The sequence below is a fragment of the Trichechus manatus genome, unplaced genomic scaffold (assembly GCF_000243295.1).
Source record: "Trichechus manatus latirostris isolate Lorelei unplaced genomic scaffold, TriManLat1.0 scaffold00022, whole genome shotgun sequence".
Classification (NCBI taxonomy): Eukaryota; Metazoa; Chordata; class Mammalia; order Sirenia; family Trichechidae; genus Trichechus; species Trichechus manatus.
The window spans coordinates 955,420-978,905 of record NW_004443958.1 but is presented as its reverse complement, the minus strand read 5'-3'; the positions used below and the strand labels follow the sequence as shown (position 1 = coordinate 978,905).

At 35.0% G+C, this 23,486-nt stretch overlaps 1 protein-coding gene across 2 annotated transcripts in view; it reads left to right on the top strand.

Moving 5' to 3' along the window:
- Positions 1 to 23,486, top strand: part of CSMD3 (CUB and Sushi multiple domains 3) — a 1,379,111-nt gene that overhangs the window by 601,067 nt on the left and 754,558 nt on the right. For both annotated transcript variants that reach the window (XM_004372959.1, XM_004372958.1), the window contains one exon: positions 1,218 to 1,305. In XM_004372959.1, coding sequence (XP_004373016.1) covers positions 1,218 to 1,305 — 88 coding nt within the window. The remainder of the gene's footprint in view (positions 1 to 1,217; positions 1,306 to 23,486) is intronic.

The following is a 23,486-nucleotide window of genomic DNA, read 5'->3' as shown; positions in this document are numbered from 1 at the left end:
GCAAAATTTTATATCTAATTGAGAAGATGGCAGCTTTTGCCAGGCCATTACTATTAGACCATTAGCTAATAGCTATGTTTATATTCAAATGAATCAATTTTAACTCATTGCCCAATCTAAACTAACTGATGCTGAAATCTAGTGGCTCTCAACATTGACTGTACATTAAAATCACCTTGAAGATAAACACACACACAACTGATGCCTTGGATGCCATCTAGACTAATTGCATTAGGCTATGTAAGGGTGGAACTAGGCATCTTTATTCTTTAAGGCATCAGCACCACAAATGATTCCAATGAACAGTATGAGATGAGAACCTCTGCAAGATTTAGGTTATTTCCCCTCTGGAGCCTCTATTCAGGCACTACTACATTCTTAAAAAGAGCAAAATAATAGAAGTTATTCTTCAGTTCAGAAAAGATTGAATTTATGAAACAACATCACTCAGATATTTCAGAACTATCTGGTTTATTAACCTTCCTATTAAAAATTCTATCTTGGGAATTCATTTATCCAGGGTAATCACATTCACTGATAAAGTTAATAAATCTTTCATTAACTGGGTACTCTGAAGGAACTGCAGAAAATGTGTACAATGGCAAAGTGAAACAGTCATGAAAATTGCTAGGGTGTAAAGACATTATTTTGTTTTTCAGCATTATATTATAATTCAATGACATGCACCGATGGTAGTTTGCACCTTTGTTTTACTTTACCATCAGCAGGCTAAATTACTCTGTTATATACAAACACAAAAGTGCTAATAACTTTAAACTTTTTCCAGAGGGTCTTTTTTTTTATTGCAACTTTAAAAATGATAATGGATCATATGACACGGTCATAACAGGTAGTGACTTTCTTACAGCCATTGATTAGTAGAAACTATGGCACTAATAACCTGGGAATGCCCTTTCAAGAGATTTTGCAATTTGTAATTAAAGATGAGATGTAAAATGTTAATGTGTCATATTCAGAACAGTACAGGTCATTGAATATCAATATAAAATTTATTTCCTTGTAGATCCACAAATAGAAAAAAAAGTTTTCCCTTAGTTATTGCATTATAAAATTATAGTTTATCTTTCTGTACTTGAACTATAGTGATTATAAGAGAATATAAGAACACGTATAATGTAAAATTTTAAATTAATATAATCCTTGAATTCCTAATCATGTTTCTGTTTTTTCTTTTCTTTTCCCCCCTATTGTCACAGTAAATGAAGGAGGTATTAAAACAGCTTCCAATTTATGCCCAGATCCAGGTGAACCAGAAAATGGGAAGAGAATCGGATCAGATTTTAGGTAATGTTTTCAATAGTCTATTCCATTGTTTACTTTGTCAAATTTTAATTTAAATTTTATAAATAACTAATAATATGAAGTTATTGATAAATAACTAATAATATGAAAATAACTAATAATATGAAGATAAATAACTAATAATATGAAGGCCTGGTGAATTAAAACATAGAACTGTAGTAGCTAGATTTTCTACTGGTATGTTGCTAGTAATATTTCATTATTTTGAAGTGACTAGTTGAGTAACGTATCAACTTTATCAAGACTTTCTTTGGAGTTTTAAAGAGTAATTTCTTATCATGTTACAACTGAAAAATCATGGGTTTGGATTTTAAAGACATGAGTTTAAATTTTGCTACCTATTAATTCTCTGATCTTGGGTAAGTGACTCAAATCCAGTTTACTTGAGTTTCCTCTCCTATAAACTGTGAATCAAATTTAGCTGATAATGGTGAGCTCCGAAGGGTAACCCTCAAGCAATGTGCTATAAACATTTTATTGTATTTTATAGAAGTGACCATAACAACTTGAAAGTAAGTTTTAGCTCCGTCTTAAAAGTAGTATTTATTTTATTGTTTCCAAATAAAAGTTTCCAACACCTTACAGGATGTATGTAGTATACTGTGGCAGCAATTAATTTGCTTAACTGTCAAGTAATATTAAAAATAACCTGGAATTATTATTATTCCTCTAACTGTAGCATTTTACAATTAAAGGAAACAAGAAATCCTGTCAAAATGCTAAATGACAAATTAACTAAAATTCACATCTACTTATTTTTTACAAAGTATCTATCTTATATTAAATTATAATTTGTACTTATTGATAGTGGTTATATTTACACATACCACACATTTGCAATCTTCATGACATTGCTTAAGTTCCAAACTTATTTTTTACTTCTTTATATTTTTTTGCATAGAGACAGATTATACTCTAACGAATATCCCTATGAAGGAAAAAGTAGTTCTTAAAATATGAATCTGTAGAAGTTCTGTCCCCATAAATCTTTTAGGATGACATGAAGTTATATTTTACTATACCTAAGTTGAAAATAATATTATTGCAACATGAGTATACTTGTAACTTTCTGAAAAAATTGGAGAACTTTATTTAATCACCCCACCAAATTTAATACAGATAATGTTTGAAGAAACACAGCAGAGTGATACTCAGAAGACCTGGGATCTGGTCAAACTCCGACCCTAATCAAATAAGTGACTATTAAAATCAATTAAATTTCTCAGTCTTAATTATAAAATGTATGTATATATATTTTATAGAGTACCAAATGGTAATCAGTTTGCTAAGTGATTCTTTTTTTAATATCATCTTTACCCTATACACTGTGCTAAAGATATATTTCATTTATAACATAGTACATATACAATATATCCTATAAGGTATTTAATTATTGTACCCCTTTTTTTACAAATGAAGAAACTGAAGTTCCAATTACTCAGCTAATAATTACACAGAGCAATAATTTGAACATAGGATTGCCTGACTCCAAAATCTGACATTTCTTTTCTTTTTTTATTTTTTCTCATTTAAAAATGTATACAGATATTGTTTTGTGACATTGGTTGCAATCCTTAAAATGTGTCAGCACTCTCCCCCTTTCCACCCCAGGTTCCCCATGTCCATTCATCCAGTTTTCCTGTCTCTTCCTGCCTTCTAGTCTTTGCTCTTAGGCTAGTGTTGCCCATTTGATCTCCTACACTTGGGAGAACTAAGAAGCACGTTCCTCACGTATGTTATTGTTTGTTTTATAGATCTGTCTAATCTTTGGCTAAAAGGTAGACTTTGGGAGTGGCTTCAGTTCTGAGTTAGCAGGGTGTCTGGGGGCCATAGTCTCCGGGGTCTTCCAGTCTCTGTCAGACCAGCAAGTCTGTTTTTTTCTGTTTTGTGAATTTGAACTTTGTTCTACATTTTTCTCCCGTTCTGTCTGGGCTCTCTATTGTGATCCTTGTTAGAGTGGTAGATGGTGGTAGCCAGACACCATCTAGTTCTGGGCTCAGGCTGGTGGAGGCTGTGGTTCATGTGATCCTTTAGTTTCTTGGGCTAATATTTTCCTTGTGTCTTTGGTTTTTTTCATTCTCCTTTACTCCAAACTGGATTGGACTATTAGATGTATCTTAGGTGGCCACTCGAGAGCTTTTAAGACCCCAGATGCTACTCACTAATGTAGGATGCAGAACATTTTATTCGTGAACCGACATAGTATCCCCCTGAGACCATGGTCCCCATCCCTCAGCCCCAGTAACTCGGTCCCTCAAGGTGTTTAGATGTGTCTGGGAAGCTTCTTTGACTTTGTCCTGGTCAAGTTGTGCTGACTTCCCCTGTACTGTGTGTTGTCTTTCCCTTCTCCAAAGTTGACACTTGTCTGCTATCTAGATAGTGATTTCCCTTCCCCACCCCTCGGCTCCATCATAACCATCAGAGTTCTGTATGTAAACCTTTTCATGAGTTTTTATAATAGTGGTCTCATACAATAGTTGTCCTTTTGTGATTGACTTATTTCATTCAGCATAATGCCATCCAGATTCACCCATGTTGTGAGATGTTTCATAGATTCATCATAGTTCTTTATCTTGTGTATTATTCCATTGTGTGTATGTACCATAATTTGTTTATGCATTCATCTGTTGATGGGCACTTAGGTTGTTTCCATCTTTTTGATAGTGTGTAATGCTGCAATGAACACGGGTGTGCGTATCTCTCTTTGTGTTATGGCTCTTATTTCTCTAGGATATATTCCTATGAGTGGAATTGCTAGATTGTGTGACATTTCTATTTCTAGATTTTAAAGGAAGTGTCATATCATTTTCCACAGAAGTTGTACCATTTTACATTCCCATCAGCAGTGTGTAAGAGTTTCAATCTCCCCACAACCTCTCCAACATTTGGTATTCTCTGTGTTTTTGATTACTGCCAGTAGTGTCAGGTTGAGATGATATCTCATTGTAGTTTTGATTCTCATTTCTTTAATGGCTAATGATCGCAAGCATTTCCTCCTGTGCTTGTTAGCTGCTTGAAGGTCTTCTTTGGTGAAGGGTCTGTTCATATCCTTTGCCCATTTTTTTAGTTGAATTATTTGTCTTTTTGTTGTTGAGGAGTTGAAGTCTTTTGTAGATTTTGGAGATTAGACCCTTGTCTGATATGTCATAGCCAAAATTTTTTTCCCAGTCTCACTCTTTTGGTGAAGTATTTTGATGAGCATAGGTGTTTAATTTTTAGGAGCTCCCAGTTTTATCTAGTTTCTCTTTTGGTGTTTGTGCATTGTTAGTTATGGTTTGTTTTCTTTTTATGTCATATAGTAGGGCACTTAGCGTTGTCCCTATTTTTTCTTCCATGGTCAATCTTTATAAATTTAGGTTTTATATTTAGATCTTTGACCCATTTTGAGTTAGATTTTGTGTATGGTGTGAGGTATGGATCCTGTTTCATTTTTTTTTTTTACAGATGGCCCTCCAGTTTTGCTAGTACAATTTGTTAAAGAGACTGTCTTTCCCCCATTTAATAGGCTTTGGTCCTTTGCCAAAGATCAACTGACATAGCTGAATGGATTTACATCTGGGTTCTCAATTCTGTTCCATTGGTCTATGTGCCTGTTACTGTACCAGTACCAGGCTGTTTTGACTACCATAGCTGTATAGTAGGTTCTGTGATCAGGTAGAGTGAGGCCTCCTCCTTTGTTCTTCTTCAATAATGTTTTGTTTATCGAGGGCCTCTTTCCTTTCTATATAAAGTTGGTGATAAGTTTTCTCATCTCATTAAAGAATGGTGTTGGTATTTAGGTTGAGGTGGCATTATATCTTTAGATGGCTTTGGGTAGAATTGACATTTTCACAATAGTGAGTCTTCCTATCCATGAGAATGGTGTGTTTTTCCATTTATGTTGGTCTCTGTTGGTTTCTTACAGTAGTGTTTTGTAGTTTTCTTTCTGTAGGTCTTTTACATCCCTGGTTAGATTTATTCCTAAGTATTTTATTTTTTAGGAGCTATTATAAATGGCATTGTTTTCCTGATTTCCTTTTTGAAGTTCTCTTTGTTGGTGTATAGGAATCCAATTGATTTTTGTGTGTTGATCTTATATTGTGCTACTCTACTGAATCTTTCTATTAGTTCCAATAGTTTTCTTGTGTAATCTTTTGGGTTCTCTATGTATAGTATCATATCATCTGTGAATAAGGATATTTTTACTTCTTCCTTTCCAATTTGGATGCCTTGTATTTCTTTTTCTTGCCTTATTGCTCTAGCTAGGACTTCCAGTGTAACGTTAAATAGGAGTGATGATAAAGGGAATCCTTCAAAAGCTGACTTTTTAATCACTATCTTAGGTTAGGCTTTGTGGTCAAACAAACTTCATTCAAATCCCATGCCTGCCATTAATTCTCTTGCCTTCTCCATGAGTTGTTTTTTTAGATCTACAAATGCATATAATAATATCATAGAGTTGAGGAGAAGATTACATGAAATAATGTATTCATGATAGTTATTGCAGAGCTTGGGAAAAATAAGTACTCAGTAAATTCTAGGTGCTATTTATGATATGATATACTGACCCCTTATTAATATTAGTATGTAGTAGGTCCCAGTAATAGCAAAATTATATGAATGGCTTATTGGAAACAGAAAAAGAGTAATGTAAAAGTTACACAATTAGTTAAATTACCTTAAGTATAGTAGATTTCACGTTGTAAGATATCTTGCAATCATAGTTCAACACCATAGTAAGTGTTAGACATCGGGAAGGTCACAGACAATCTAAAACATAATATTGTAAGTATTAGAGATTGAAGAATGTGTGCAATATTATGGACTCACAAGAGGAAATAGTGGTTGGACTCTTAAAAGTCTAGGAAATGAGGATTTCAGAAGGCTAACATTTGAGCTAGGTCTTAAAGGATGATTAAGAATCAATATCTAGAGGAAAGGGGGATCTCGATAGAGAGAAGAGCATTCATACATTCATAATTTACATATATTATTTGCACAGTACATGCTTAGTCCTATACTGGGAGCCTATAAAACAAACAAAAGCAGACATAGTGTATGCCATAGTTTTTAGAATCTAATGGCAGAAAGATAATAGAAATGAAATGAGCACATGCAGATATAGTCACAAATTTAGAAAAGTACTATGAAATTAAAGGGGTAAAAAAACCAACATTTAAAAAACCAAGATGCTATGAGAGAGAACAAATATGTCTGAGAGTAGGGAGTCTCTCAATTTAAATAGGTTTCCTTCCCATTGAGATGGGAGAAATTATATGTACCCAACCTACAGGGTAGGGACTGGGAGGGGGATTTGAGTAGTATGTCAGGAAGAGAGCTGCAGGCTCAAAGACCCTATATTGAGGAAAGCTTGATGAAAATTAGCTGTTCCATGAAAACAACAATCAGAGAATTTGCATTATAGAGTGTAAAGAGGAGAGAAGACCAGAATAAAGTTGAGGACAGAAGGAGAAACCAGTTATATGGTTTGTATCTAGCATTACTGAGATGCCCAGGTACAAACATAAAATGGACTGTGCAAAGTTATGGTAAAGCTCAATGCATTCAAGGAATTGCTAGTAATTTTTCCAGCCATACAGATTAGAAACATGGATCTAGAACAAAGGAATCTTCAAGCAGAGGACCTTTACAAGGAGAGTGGATTAGATTGCTTTTCAAGGTTGATTTCTGCTATAAATATAACACCAGTTCAGAAGCAGTAGCTGAAGTATTTGTAGACTGATCTGTTTCAGAAGGAAAACTTTGCATATAATCTATAAATATGAAATAGGCATTCTCATAAGAAAGTTTATGATATGTATCTCAAAGAATAGGAAAGGGAAAAATGGTAAAGGAATAAAAATCATAGGCAAAAAATAAATCAGCTTATTATTAATATGCTTTTAATCATGGGTTGACTTAACTGTTAATTCTATTTTCCTGGCCCTTCATCCTCTCAAAAGAAAATTAGCCTCTGTGTGGCAGGTAAAAATGAGTCACCACCTCCACCTATGGAAGCTAGATGGATTGTTGGATTGAAGTACCAATCTCTGGCTCACATATATAAAGTAACCCATGGCAAACTCTCCTGGTCTGTTTCCTCAGGGTATGCTCCATTCCTTCAAGGAAACAGAGCCCATGTAATTTTGCAATTTAGTAAACTTTCAGGAAAGGGTAAGAGATCAATCTCTCCCACCTACTCTTTAAATTGTCTTCTTGAAGCTTCCATCCTAATTGGGTTGAGGTGGTGGGGGGAAAGTTTACCCACTTAAGTGTTTCGAATAATAAAAAAAATCTGCAAGGAAATTATATCTATCAATATTTAATTCATTCATATCCTCACATCTTCTGATACATCCATCCTGGAGTTAAGTTATGGGCTATGCTAACGGTCTGCGTGAGTTTTTCCGATCCAGTCTTCAATAAATTCTGCACAGATGTTTGACACTCCTTTTTAGAATGAGTGAGCATATATCCCCATTTGTTTTAAGCTTTGAGGCTTTAGGTAAAACTGAGACAACAAGAAATTTCCCATTTATTAACATTCTTTTATACAAATAACAATTTTGCCAACAAGGGCAAAACCACGGAAAAGTTCCTGTAATGTATATAAATGTGAAAAGTAGACAAGGTCCATACTCTTGAAATTAAAAAAAAAAAAAGAAATATTCCAAAACCAGAGCATGAAATTTTGCATTGAGAGGTTACGTTGATTTTAAATCTGTCCATAGATGATTTTGTTTATTTAAGCTTTGCTTGAAATTGGATTGCTTCTAAGGGAAGCATCCATATACCCACAAAGGTTAATATGAAACAACTATTATATATCTGCTTCTCAGCAGTTACAGACCTGGTTTTCTCTGTTATTCACATCTAATTAAAAATCTACCAGGGCAATTTATCAAAATAGGCCAGTTGTCACAATTAATCTAATGACAGCCCAGCCCCTAAAAGGATTGCCACCATTTCTAGGAAGAGCAGTTCCTTCATATTGCAATAGAATTCTGGTCTTAAATTAAGTTCAATATTCTTTTGTCTATATCACCACAAAATTATTTAGTAGCAGAGTGGTTTCTGAGTTTTTTGTTTTGTTTTGTTTTTTAACGGAAGCACCATTTTCCAGCCAACTAAACTTAAAACTGGAGCCCTGTGGCGCAGTGGATAAGCATTCAGGTGCCAACCAAAATGTTGGCAGTTTGAATCCACCAGCTTTCCTTGGAAACCCTATGGGACAATTCTACTCTGTATTACAGGGTCACTATGAGTCTGAATCGGCATGAAGGCAACTTTTTTTTTTTTTTTAACTTAAAACTTGGTAGTAATTATTGCATGGGTTCAGGGGGTAGAAGATGGCAGGAAAGTAGAAACAGTTCAGAACCAAGTGCCACTGATTATTCTTTTGAAGTATCTCTGGGGTCCAGGCCTTCTTCCATTCCCACTTCCATCCTTTTAGCTCAGATCTGAACTACCTCAATAACCTCTGAGTCCAGCAGGCATCCAGGCTTCAGTCTAATATTTTGCCGACCATCAATAAAAAATGTGTAAAATAATTGATTAGAACAAAAATATCAGTGTCCTAAAGTCTGGAAATTTGGAGGCTAGGAGAGAGGAAATACAATTAAAATCCATTTTAAAAAAAAGGTTTGGTGACATTTTTAAATTTTTTTCTTAATATAATCAAACATTCGAAAAACTAAATATAAAGGCCTTGAAATCTGAAGCAGGTCACTTCTCATATGTCACCTGGCCACCGTATATAAAATAACATCATCCTCTCTATTCTCTAACTTTGCATTATTTTTTGTAGCACTTATCACCATTGATGCAGTATATACTTATTTCTTTATTTACATGATTTCTATCAAGCCTCAGTAGAATATGGGATCCAAGGTCATGGACATTGTCTGTTTGGTTCAGCACCTGCAGCATTGACAGGTACATAATAACTGCACAATAAATATTTGTTCAATGAACAAATGAGGATCTAAGAAATCTTAGGAAATACTAATCTCTTAAGATTTAAAATATAGAAAGCTCTTTCAAGACAGAACACTGAGCAGGTATAACTCAGTGAACCTCACTAAGTATAGGCATAGCTCAGCATTCTGTAGTGTACTTCTTGTATATAAAGAGATTATTTTCAGAAGATCTTCAGAAATCCCACAGCAAAAAACAAATGGCATTTAAAAAAGTTATACAAGTAAGTTTTATTACATTTTGACCTAAGTTATATATGAAATACATGTATACATATATATGTGATTTAAATGATAACATACTATTAAAGTATTTCTCTGGAACATTGGTTATAGCCTCAAATGTCCTTAGAAGAACATTTACTATTTTATCCCTCTCCTAGCATGGCATGGCAGTTTTAACTCCAAAAAGAAGTTTAGAGAGAGAAAAAGAAAAGAACCATTTTAATTATTCAGAAAGATTTTTTTTCTGACAGATAAAAATAATGCTTCCATCTCCATTTCAGTGGCCACCATCATATTGTTTTTGTTGTTAGTTGCTGTTGTGTCAGTTCTGACTCATAGTGACCCTATGTACAAAAGAATGAAACACTGTCCGGTCCAGCACCATCCTCACAATTGTTGCTGTGCTTGAGCCCATCATTACAGCCACTGTGTCAATCCATCTTGTTGAGGATCTTCCTCTCTTTCACTAACCCTCTACTTTACCAAACATGATGTCCTCCTTCAGGCACTTGTCCCTCCTGATAACATGTCCAAAATATGTGATTCTAAGTCTCACCATCCTTGCTTCTAAGGAGAATTATCGTTTTAATTCTTTAAAGACAGATTTGTTTGTTCTTCTGGCAGTCCATTGTATGTTCAATATTCTTCACCAACTTCATAATTCAAAGGCATCAATTGTCCTTTGGTCTTCCTTATTCATTGTCCAGCTTTCACATGAATATGAGACGATTGAAAACAGCATGGCTTGGGTTGGGCACACCTTAGTCCTCAAAGTGACATCTTGGCTTTTTAACACTTGAAAGGGGTCTTTTACAGCAGATTTGCCCAATGCAATATGTCATTTGATTTCTTGACTGCTGCTTCTATGGGCGTTGATTGTGAATCCAAGTAAAATGAAATCCTTGACAACTTCAATCTTTTCTCTGTTTATCATGATGTTGCTTATTGGTCCAATTGTGAGGATTTTTGTTTTATGTTGAGGTATAATGCATACTGAAGGTCTTTGATCTTAATCAGTAAGTGCTTCAAGTCCTCTTTGTTTTCAACAAGCATAGTTGTGCCATCTGCATATCACAGATTGTTAATGAGTCTTCCTCCAATCCTGGTGCCGTGTTTTTTTTTTTCATATAGTCCAGCTTCTCAGCTTATTTGCTCAGCATAATGATTCAATAAGTATGATGAAGGAATACAACCCTGAAGCACAACTTTCCTGATTTTAAACCATGCAGTATCCTCTTGTTCTGTTTGAACAACTGCCTCTTGGTCTGTGTACAGGTTCCTTATGACCACAGTTAAGTGTTCTAGAATTCCCATGTTTTGCAATGCTCACTATTTATTTACCCTTTATTTATATAATTATTTTAGAAAATTGCAATATTGGTTCACTAGCTGCAGGGTGCTCCCTTTCTCATCCATGTATATACCATTGCCTCATTGGTCTCCCAAATCACGTTCGTAATAATGTGTCTTTCCAACAGAGCTGTCCCTGTAGCCTACTTATATACTAACTACTCAATTTCGGCATTCAAAACATACTAAAATATATCCAATCTTGCCATCTTTATTATCCATTTATATTTTGTGTGGTGGCAAATTACCCCACAGAGTTCGCTTCAAACATTTCTGTGTATGCTAGTACATTCTTGACCTTCTTGTGATGTTTCTTCTTCCTGGACTGTTCTGCCTCATCATCTGTGCCTGTATCATCCTATACGTTCTTCAAGGACCCACTCAAACCACCTTCATAATGCTTTTCTTATTTCCCCAACCAGTTGGAATCAGGTTCTAAACTCCCCTAGCATTTTGTACTTAGGATGTTTATCCCTTGTTTAGAAATTTTTTAAGTATAAGATCCTTGGAATCAGAAATAGGACCATTCATATTTCTGTATGCCTGACAAAGGAGAGTTCAATAAATGTAATGAAGTGAATTGATTAAAACAGCAAAGCTGCAGCTTCAGCATTTTTCCATTAACTTGTCTGATCACATGCCTTTTAGTAGGACCTCAAAATCATCAGAAAACTTAATGACTTACAGGAAGCAGATGCTGAAACAGACACATTCCTATATGCACATAATCAATATTTTTATAATCACCAAAAGAAATCTATAAGAAAATCCTTGGAGAAGTAAGGTGTCTTACAGGATTTGCCATATTGGATTTGTCATTTGTGCTCTAATCTCCAAGTTGAGAGTCCTAGCAGCTGTGTTTTGAAATCTTAAAAACTTTGTTTCTAATTTGAATTGCCTGCAGAGGATAACAGACTTTTAAGGCGAGAAATACTGCCAAAGAGATATGGAAGCTGCCAGCAATTTCTATGCTGAAAAATAAATTAAAAATTTAAATGTTACTTAAAATTGCATCCACATATCTGAGAAAACTCAGCTTGTGGGATCCTTACCTTTCACAGATTTTTCTTCTGCAGGGAAGACCTTATCTGGTTTCTTCCTTTTAAAGAAATAGCACCAGACAGGGGCATGAGTTTGCCTTCCCGTTGAAAGCCAAAGATAGTGTTTGGATTTTCATCGGGATTAACAGAACACTGGTATATCTCAGCAGTGAAACAGCAGGGATCATGCTCCTCATCCAGCAATATTAAAACACTACTATATCCAGGAACAGGAGACTATCATGAGGTAAATCCATACTTTTGAATGTAAACTGCCTTCACCCAACCTCCCTGACATGATATTTCTATGTATGCTAGTACATTCATTTGTAAATCTTACATTGAGAATTGCAGAGACTGTTGACATAGAGAAGCTTCCACAGGTGTATCTCCACTTCAAAAATAAACTGTCCTGAAGAATAGCCTACACTTGTTGCTTTTCCTTCCTCATCACATACCTGTTTTCTAATAGTTTGTAATCTGACTTTTAGCACCACCTCTTAGGTTACCAGTGACTTCTTCATCCCTAAATTAAGCAAAATTGTCTCAGTCTTCATATCCCCTGCCTCTTCTGTAAATATTGTAACTTCTCAGTTGGCGTCAATGATTGAGAAATATTTTGGATTCCTTGAGTCTTGCTTCCTGACCACTCATTTCTTTGGTTGATCTACTTTCTCCTTCCATTTTCTAAAAATAAGCATCCCTCAGAGTTCTATCTTCGAGACTCACCTCTTCATCTATATCTTCTAATTCATGAATCTTATGCCCTCCAAAGGCTTCAGTGATCATGAATTGTTATGTCTTTCTCAGGTCTTTATCTTTTCGTTCTTCTGAGATTTGGAACTTTATATTCAATTTTTTTAAAAAAATTTTAACTTATCTTTCCTCTAAAACAAGTGTACATTGGACAAATGAAAGAGCATGGACGACTGAATCAGATGGACCTAATTTCAAGTCCTATTGGTGCTTTTCCTTACTTGGAGAAGCTATTTATTATCCGCAAAGGCCTGCTTCTTTTCTCAATAAAAATAGTAAGAGTTATGCCACTCTGTACTGCTATAGTGAAGGGTTAGATTATTTAAAACCCATAACATGAGATTTCTACCTAGGACATAGTAGACCCAGTAAATACTAGGATACTTTCTTTCCTCTTCTCTTTCTGATTTTCTGATTTCATAAGTGAATCATGATTAAAAGATTTTACTTCCCCAACCTATTGATTCTGCTTCTTTAATCTTGTCAATCAGTTCTCTTCAGTTGCCCCCTCTCTCCTTTATACCATTAAAACTTCTATTGTATTGCAAGAGGTATTACACTTGGCTTTCAGATAAAGATTCCTATGACATAGCAACTGCTGTATTGCCACTTGATCAAAAACTGTGTCTTCACATCACTCATTGAATTAAAGAGTGTATGATACAATGTTCCACTGCTAGTCATAAACTTTTCACTGGAAAAGACTGCAGCATTGCAACATAAAGAAAACAAAAATTATCACAACTGGACCAACAAGCAACATCATGATAAGTGGAGAAAACACTGATGTTGTCAAGGATTTCATTTTACTTGGATCCACAATCAATGCCCATGGAAGCATTGCATTGGGCAAATCTGCTGCAAAAAAACTTCTTTGAAGTGTTCAAAAGCAAAGATGTCACTTGGAGGACTAACGTGTACCTGACCCAAGCCGTGATATTTTTAATCACCTCATATGCCTGTGAAAGCTGGACAATGAATAAGGAAGACCGAAGAAGAATTGATACCTTTGAATTACGGTGTTGGCGAAGAATATTGGGTATACCATAGACTGCCAGAAGAAGAAACAAGTCTATTTTGGAGGAAATACAGCCAGAGCACTCCTTGGAAGTGAGGATGGTGAGACTTAGTCTCACATACTTTGGTCATGTTATTAGGAGAGCCCAGTCCCTGGAGAGGGACATCATGCTTGGTAGAGAGTCATCGAAGAAGAGGAAGACTCTCAACAAGATGGATTGCCACAGTGGCTGCGACAATGGGCTCAAACATAACAACAATTGTGAGGATGGCACAGGACTCAGCAGTGTTTTGTTCTGTTGTACATAGGGTTGCAATGAGTCAGAATGGACTCAACAACACCTAACAACAACATAATATAATGTCAGTTATTGTACATAAACATTATTTTACTTGTTACACGAAAACATTTTAGGAGGCATTATTACTATTTTGCTAATGAGTAAACTTACATGAAGAAAGTCAACACATTTAGCAATAATAAAGGCAAGCCTTGATCTCAGGGCATATGGGTTGCAATTTGATATTCTTTTTCCCTCATACATTTGCATTCTAACCTTCAAGTCCCTCTTAAAAGTAGTTCAAATGTAACTTCCTGACACGATCTTTCCAGTTCTCCCATATTCGGTTACAGAATACTAGACCTGCCTCTTACAGAAAATTAAATCATTTCAGTTGTGTGGTGTGTATTTTGGAGAAAAAAAAAAGAAAAGCTACTATCCACTTCAGCTGTAAGAAAGTTTTTCTTCCAAATGCCTCTTTACTTTAACAAGTTTGTAATATAGCACAAGCTATTTTCTCTACGTAGAATATGGTCCTGCCCCTCTTTGCCTGTAAAATTCCTGTCCATTCTTCAAATGAATTTTCTTGATCTACCTTAATTTTCTGTAAGTCTTTATCCAGACACTCTTGGCTCACTTATCTTGCTTCACTTATCTCCATAATGGGTATGTATTTTATTTCTTGAGGGAAGGTATGTCTTATTGCTTTGATTCATCACCAAGACAAAAACAGTTTAGATGCTTAAGGGAAGCTTGCTGGGTTGAATTTGAGTAACCTTGCACTGCTACCTTCCTCTCATGTTGTGTTTTAAGACAATATATTGTTTAGTCCATATGAAAAGCTGTTTCCGGCCTCTTTGAAAAAGCTTCTTAAAAGATATATTACCTCAGTCTGAAAACAAAGTAAATGAAAGCATAAAGCAGTTTCTGGACCAAACTGCTCAGTACAATATTACCATATTAAAATTAACCCCACTCCCCCCAAAAAATCCCAAACCAGTTGCTGTGGAGTCGATTCCAACTCATGGTGACCTCATATGTGCAGAGTAGAATTGCTCCATAGTGTTTTTAAGGCTGTGACCAGATTGCCAGGCTGTTCTTCCCAGGTGCTGATGGGTACATTTAAACCGCCAACCTTTAGGTTATCAGTCTAGCACTTAACTGATTGCCCCACCCAGAACTCCTATGTTAAAATTAGCTCCTAGTAAAACAAATCTATTTTAAGTTATGCAAATATATTGAAGAAATCAGTAGGACTAGATTTTTGAAAGCTACTCTGGTTATGTTTCTAAATTAATAAAACATTTAGGAAATACAAGTTATGGAAATACTCAAATTGGTTAGACAATCTAAAAAGAAAATAACATGAATAGCAAGCTCAAGCACTTACACTGTGCACAGTTTCTGAGGAACATAGCACTTTATTAACACACTTCCTGCTTTATCCTTATGGTCTCATCATTGTTAAATGGGAGAAATAAGTTGTTTTGCAATGTTATGGTGAAAATATTGAGGCCACAAATAATTTAAATCATGGTAATAATTTCATTGAAGTAAAATTTAAAAATATACATATTTAGAAATATATAAAGATATTATAATTAAGATAGAAACTTTGATGAATAAAGTATTTATAGATAAGGCAAGTATCTCCATTCGGGTTATGCAGGAATACTTTAGTTGTACCAGTAGTAATTCCAAATCTGTAAAAATGAGATTGTTATATGCATTTTATGCCACACATTTTTAAATCACTATTTTTATGAAAAAATATGTTACAATGAAAAGAAATAGTAAGCTCCCCTTCTAATGTCATCATTCATGATAAGGAAAACCTTAATACATATGCAAAAGATCAAATGGATCAGACTTCTGGATGCCACATTTGGGTAACTACTCAGATTTAGTATTCTCTAAGTGCCATTTGGAAATATCCAGCTTTATTAAGCATATAGCGTGTGTGTGTGTGTGTGTGTGTGTGTGTGTGTGTATTAAAGAAAATGCCCTTATTATGATGGAAACACTGTGTAACTTTGACAAAAGGGAAGAATTATATAATATAATGAGATGATTACAGACATTGAAGTAAAATGTGAATAAGAGGGTAAAAATCAGGAAGCGGAACACAAGAAGAGATGTCTGAGCAATGAGAAGGCTTTTTAGTTTAAACAAGATGGATGAAAGAAGAGATAAACAAGCAATTTGCAGTTGGGGAAGAAGGGAAAGTGCTGATAAATGGGATATAGAAATAGAAGAGAGGAAGTATATGTGCTGTGGACTAAATTAGCATTTTCCTTGTGAAAGGCTCTTCCAAGAATTATTAACTACTCTTCATTGAACTCCTCCATCAGGAGATTTTTATTTTACTTCCAAAGTACATTCTAAATCTGTCTCCGTTTCAATTAAAACCTTCCTAATTCAAGCCAGTAGCGTCTATCACTTGGACCATCCAAACAGCGCTAAATGATCTCTCTCCTACTGCTATTGCCATCTATGATGTATTCACCACACAGCAGCCAGGGTAATCTTTTAAAAACATAGAAAAAATCATGTCAGTTCCTGCTGAAAACTCTCCAATTTCTTCCCCCTTGCACTTAGAATAAAATTTATACTCTTAAAAAATCCCTATAGAACCTGTTTTCTTTCTCCTTCAGTGAGCTCTCTTTGGACCATTCTCCAAATCTAACATTCAGATCCAGCCATACTGACTTCTTTTCTGTTTATGGAATATAACTAGCACATTCCTATCTGAGGGGCTTTCTGGCTTATCCCTATACCAGTAGCTCTCTCCTTGTTATTAAGATCTCAGATTAAATGTAACCTCCCCAGAGAGTCATTCTCTGACCATTCCACCCAGTTCTCATTCTATCACTCATATCATATATGCATAGTACTTCTCTGATACTTTTTTCTATTTGTTTATAAATTTGTTTATTTCCTCTATGCTAATCCTTGGACTGTTTTCCCTCAAATCCAGCCCTAGACTATCTCCTGTTCTGCTCTCATCAGGGGAGTGGGTGACTGACCGCTGCAGGCTGTTTCCCAGGCTTCGTACTGACTTTGGCCGTTCACAAATAACAAATCCTAGCATGAAATTTATAAAAGGATGTAAAGAAGGGAGAAGCCAGGGTTTATCTCATCCTCTCTTTCTGCCTTGTTGGGGAGGATTTTTAAACATGGCAGACTAAATTGGTCTGCCATGTTTTTTAACAAAGTTAATTGATTCCCTGGGTTCCGTTAACAGCATCTCTTCCCTAGAAAAGGTGTAGTATGGTTTCTGTTTTCCAGTTGGATTCTGATTGGTGACCCTGATTGATAGTTTTTCTCTCCCCACTAGAATGTAAACTCCATGAGAGCAAGACCTTTCTCCATATTCCCATGCTTAAAACTTTGTGCATTATAAAAGAAAATATTTTGTAGCCTAGCCCCAAAAACAATGATAATAGCAGCAGACATAACAAATTCAATTTATTCAATGCTTTTGGAATTATAGACATCTCATATTAGATAAAAATTTTAAGTTCTTTTCTCAGTTCGCCTGAATATCCATGCTTTGCTTTCTTGTTTCCAAGCGACTTAACATAAAAGGTGAAAGGAGAGGGCAGATTAAAAAAAACAAAAAACATTAGGCTAGATTTACAGACATTACAAAAGTCATTCAGTTTAATGGCTATTTATTCTTTGCTTACAATGTGTTAGCCACTGTTCCAGTTGCTACAGATAAGAAAATGATAAGGAATTGTCAACTGTGTAGAAAAAACAGAAATAAAAAAAAAACCTATAACACAATGTGATAAGTACAGAGAATAGAAATATGTATATCTAATGTACAGAGGGAAACCCTGGTGGCATAGTGGTTAAGTGCCATGGCTGTTAACCAAATGGTTGGCAGTTTGAATCCACCAGGCACTGCTTGGAAACTCTGTGGGGCAGTTCTATGCTGTCCTATAGGGTCGCTATGAGTCAGAATTAACTCGACGGCAACGGGTTTGTTTTTGGTTTAATATACAGAGAAAGGGATTATTAACTCTGTTGTGGTTGTAGTGTAGAGGACCAGAGGAGCCTCCCAGAAGAGGTGACACCTATACTGTTATAAAAATTAGTTGAAGTTTTCTGTATAGACAAGAAGAGAAGAAGAAAGTTTCAGGGAGCAGGTAGAGCACATACACTGACAGAGTTCAAAACTCACTTAGCATATTCAGGGATGGTTTAGTATTGCTGAATGTAATGTATAATGCAGGGTATAAGATGAAGCCAAGTTAGAGATTGCTAAATATACGAGGGAATGGAATACATTCCCAACTGATGGAATAGCGTCATGCTATACACTTTTCTCTTATCATAAGGTAACATCTAAATTCCTTTTTATGTAGGCTCTTGCAAGTAAGAGAATACCAATGGGAATTTTACAAATAAAGGATTATTTTTCTCCCACACAAGAAGTCCAGAAGAAAACATTTGCCGGTATCACTTTAGCTAATTAACAAAGCTGTTGAGGATCAAGGCTCTTTCTTTTTCTTATCTTTTGGCTCCAACATTCTTAGCATATTAGTTTTGAGTCTCAGGCTTATTGTCTCATCATGGTGAGATGGCTGCTACTGCTCTTGCTCCAGATATTAACTCCCTCATAGAAAGAAGACTAAAGAAAGAAGGACCAAAGAGTTTTCTCTTCTTGAGGCCTTGTATTTTTTGCTCTAGGAGGAAAGTCTCTTTAATCAATTTCCATCTCATTGGTCAGAAATGGTTAACATACCCACCCTTGGAAAAATTCCTAGGCAAAGAGAATGAGATCAATATAACTGTTTTAGATTAATCATGAGTTTTCCCTGGGGATGATGTGAAAATCAGGAATATCCATCCCTGTTCAGAATAAGTCATAGTTCTTTTTAAGGGATTGTTGTTGTTGTCAGTTGCTTTTGAATTGTCTCTGACTCATTGCAACCTTATATGTAACAGAAGGAAATATCACCCTGCTCTGCATCATCTTCAAGTTTATTGGTATGTTTGAGTCCATCTTTGCAGCTGTTGTGTCAATACATCTCACTGAGGGTTTCCCTCATTTTTGTGGGATCTCTACTTTACAAAACATGATGTTCTTTTGTAGTGACAGATATTTCCTGATGCCTTGGCCAAAGTACACAAGTCAAAGTCTCACCAGCCTAGCTTCTAAGGAACATTCTGGTTGTATTTTTTCTAAGACTGATTTGTTTTGGCAGTCCATGGTATATTCAATATTCTTCCCAACACCACAGTTTGAATGCATCAGTTCTTCTTCTGTCTTCCATTTTCATTATCCAACTTTTGCATGCATATGAGGCAGTTAAATAGACCATGGCTTGGGCCAGACATACCTTGGTCATCCAAGTGAAATCATCAAAGTAGAAAATGGCTATTGAAGGGGAGCCGAGTCTCTCAGACATAGACAGCATGATCTAGTCTCAGTTTTTTTCTCTAACCTCAGATAGCCACTCCTTCATTCCTCATCCATCTCCCTCCCAATTCCAATTACCCCAACTATTGTGCTTCCCAAAACTTAACATGGAATTTTTTATTCTGCATTACTTACCTAGAATTTCTTTCTTCCTGTTCTTGTCTTAGCTATGTATAATCACTCTCCAATATTAGGCTCAGGTTTCACAACCCCAGCCAGGCTTTATTAGGTACCTGCCATTCTTTTTCCATAGCAACCTCTGCACTTAAAATATGATATTGCAGTTGATTGTTTTTTTGTCTCCCCCTGTATCTGAGAGTAAAATCTCTTGTCTTCTTTCAATCTTGAATCCTCTTTCCATGCAACCCAGCGTATAACAAAGATTGCGATAGTGATAACCAGAAAGCTTCTTGTTTTGTTGGGCCTATATAGTATTCCATAGGGTCACTGTGAGTCGGATTCAACTTTACGGCAACTGGTTTGGTTTAGTTTTGGTTTTATATAGTATTTAAAGGAAAAAATCATTTTAGAATGTAAACACCTTTAATGAAACAAATACTAGCCAACTAACTATCTAGTTTTTGGCCTGGACTATGTATAGAACATTTAAATTTATAACTCCTACATAGACACTCAGTGAATACATATTGAATAAATGGATTAATAAATAAATAGCTGCAAGTGAGTGAGTAAATCATTGGGAGGGCAATAGGTAGCCAAGGTGGAGATGAGAGCCCAGATTATAAGCGATAAGGTGGAAGAGGTAGGAAGCATTCAGATCATGAATGGCTCTTATAAACTCTCCCAAGGATCTTGGGCTTTATCAAGAAAGGAATATGTAACCTCTGCGGAGCTTTTCACATGATACCTAATATAAACTATTATTTCTAAAATATACTCAAATCAGGTACTTGATTTATTGCTCAGTCTATCTGACATATACTCCCAGCTGGTAATCACTAAGCTGTTGGTTCTGAAATGCTTATCATTTATTGGAATAATTTAAAAACTTCAATATAAAAATTCAGTTTTTTCGAACTTCTTCGTTAGAGATATGGGGGGTGATCGAGATATTTACATACTTAACAAGACTCCCAGGGTCTGGCGGCCCTCAAAAACACTTTGTAAAACACTGCTATACATACAGAAATGTATTATAAATCAATTTGAAAATGGGCTTATTTAACATACTTTGGGGACTGCAATTTTAGCAAGTAAGGAAAGACATGAAAATCTTCAATAAAAAACTGCGCTAGAACTTCTGCCTAGTCCGTTAGGGAACCTCCGTTGACCTGTCTGCTGTCTCTGGGGTCTGCCTTCCCCAACTAGATGCTGCTGTTTTCTTTTAGTTTCCTCTTAACTGCAAACTTTCCACTCCAAGGACAAAATCATCTCTAACCCCTACCAGCTCATGTTCCTGCAAGTCACTGAGGCTGACACACTGGGTCCCAATTTAACAATGAATGAATTATAAATTATTTAAAAAGTCTAATGTGAATTTGCCACTCTAAGTTTAAGTTCTCCAATGCAATTTAAGATAGCACTTTACTCATTTATTCTTCTTTGCACAAAAATCATTACATCAGACTCTAATCTGTGATTCTGAGGATCAGAGAGTGAGTCATTGGATCTATATTTCTCTGATTTTAAGCATTATAGTCTCCATCTAATCTAGTAGTTAGTGGAGAGAAGGTGAAGAAATGTTAGAGAGATGGTAGATACAGGGCCCTATGTCCCCTAATAATCATGGGAAGACATGTTGTAATGCCCCTCAGAGCTGCATTGAGAGATTTGAACCACTCTTTGTAGATCATAACCCTAGAGAATGCTTGAGTCCTTTTTTGTTTTTGCTTTTTAAAGTTAAGATATTCCACAGCCCAATTCTGAATTATGAAGATATTCTTTAACATCATAAACAACTCGGTAATATTTTATATGCTTATGTATTGTTATTTTATTACCAGTAATATTCTTACAGACTTACCGAATCTTAGAGCTGGGTACACAAACGACCAAATTTGGAAAGATTAATAGGTAGCCCTGGTTTTGATACTGAATAAGGTAGTGAGTGACCTTGAGCATTCCACGAGCCAAGATATCCAGGAACATTATCCAGACTGTTCATAACCAACAGTGCAAAGAAGGGAATAGATCAGGAGACTAAAATATGAAGGTAGGTAGATGCTGAATTGGACTTTCTTTGCATTTTTAAGTGACATGGTTCTGCTGGCACTATCTATGGAAAGGGAATGACATTAATTGTATGAGGGCAATGCAATGGACAATATATAGCAAAGGCCATGACGTTCTTTAATTCTTTTATGAAGACAAATTTTGGTGTGAGTTAAAAACCCTTGAAAATATCTAAGGAGACTAATCAATATAATTTAGAGTCAGAAACATATTTTTAAAGCAAGATCATTATCATCCCTTCAGTATAAATTTTATTAACTTTAAAGTTATACATCTTCTAAACAACTGAAAAAACACTAGCATGTTCACTTTCAGGTCAGAATAAAATATTGAATATTCAAGAATAAGAAAGAATAATTAAGGGTAGCAATAATAAGAAAGAGAGAAAGATGGGATCCAAAGCCAGATGGAAAATTGGCCCCTTCAATAAAAAGAGACAATTGCTCTGTTTTTAAAAGAAGGAAGAAAGAATGGATTTGAATAAGGAAAGGACTGGATTTAGACTCAAGAAAATATTAACAGTGTAGGACTTAAAGTAATTTGCACTTTTGTTGGGGGGAGGGTGCTGATCTTCATGCCAAAATTTTCAATAATAGGTTACTTATATAATTTTAAAACAGAAAATATCGTACTGTAAAAATTCCGCTATCCAAATTTAATTTTATTGAAAAGAATCTCAAAATGTTTGCTGTATAATTACCCATTTTTGAAGTTGCTAGTTTAAATATGTTTAGAGAATCATTTGATTTTCAAATATACTAAACTGGCATTATTGACATCATTTTGGTGATAGTTATTTTGTGTATACTTAGTATTTTGATTTTTTTACTTCAGAAATGAATTGCAGATGCTTTAATTTTCAGATCATCCTTCATGCCTGGATAATTTATACTTGTACAGCAATAATTCTGAAAAATATGCATCTGCTTTAGTGTTGAATTTCTACATCTGTCGGAAAGTGCCTCAACCTTTAAATCAAACAAACCTGAAGAAATACTTAAAAACAAACTCACTGTGGTGTAATATTGTCAAGATTCCTTCTTGCCCTGTTTCTTAGCTCCTCCTTTCTGCCCCAAGCACTGTCATTTGTCTTTCTATATTTCTGTATTATTTTATATTTTGTTTATTTGATTGTAAACAAAATTATAGTTTAGTTATCTTCAGTCAAAAAAGAGAAAAATTATATTTAAAAAAAAACCCCTCATATGTCTTTCACAGACAGCCTTGATGTTATAGTGTATTTTTGCAATAGTAAGTATAATTGTAATAAGGTGATAACATTCAGACATAAACCATCATAATCACAGTGAAAATCAATACTTGTTTTCCAAACAGTATCATTGCATATCATATGCTTGATGATTTGATACATTAAAATTAAAAATGTGTTCAATCATTTATTTTGCAGTGTTTTCTCAGATTAAATAACCTACTCAAGTGAAAGGTTTTATTTAGCTGGACAGGGCAGATGTCTTTTCAGTGGTGACAGAGAAATTACAGTGGATACAGCTTGTCTTTCTTTACTGTCATTTCAGTATAACTGAATATTTTCTTAGAAATATATATATGTATATATAAATGAAACAAAAATATGTTTTCTTTTAACTCAAATATTAAGGGCATTCATAGAGTGAAAACAGTGCATTTGTTCAAGGTACCCATTTCCTGGGCATTATTGAACCTGTGTTGATTCCGGATGTAGGTGCTTACAGATGTCCAATAAAGAGGCTTTTTTTTAAGAATGGGGAAGAAATTAATGATTTTCTAAATGTGTAATCAGAAATGTTTCCATGTTAGCAGTTTGGACTCTGTTAAAAGAAACAGTTAAATCCTCATTTAAAGTATTTTTTTTTTTCTTGTTGTATAGACACATCCTTTGAGGTATAGAAGTAGGAAATCTTATAAATCAGAAGAC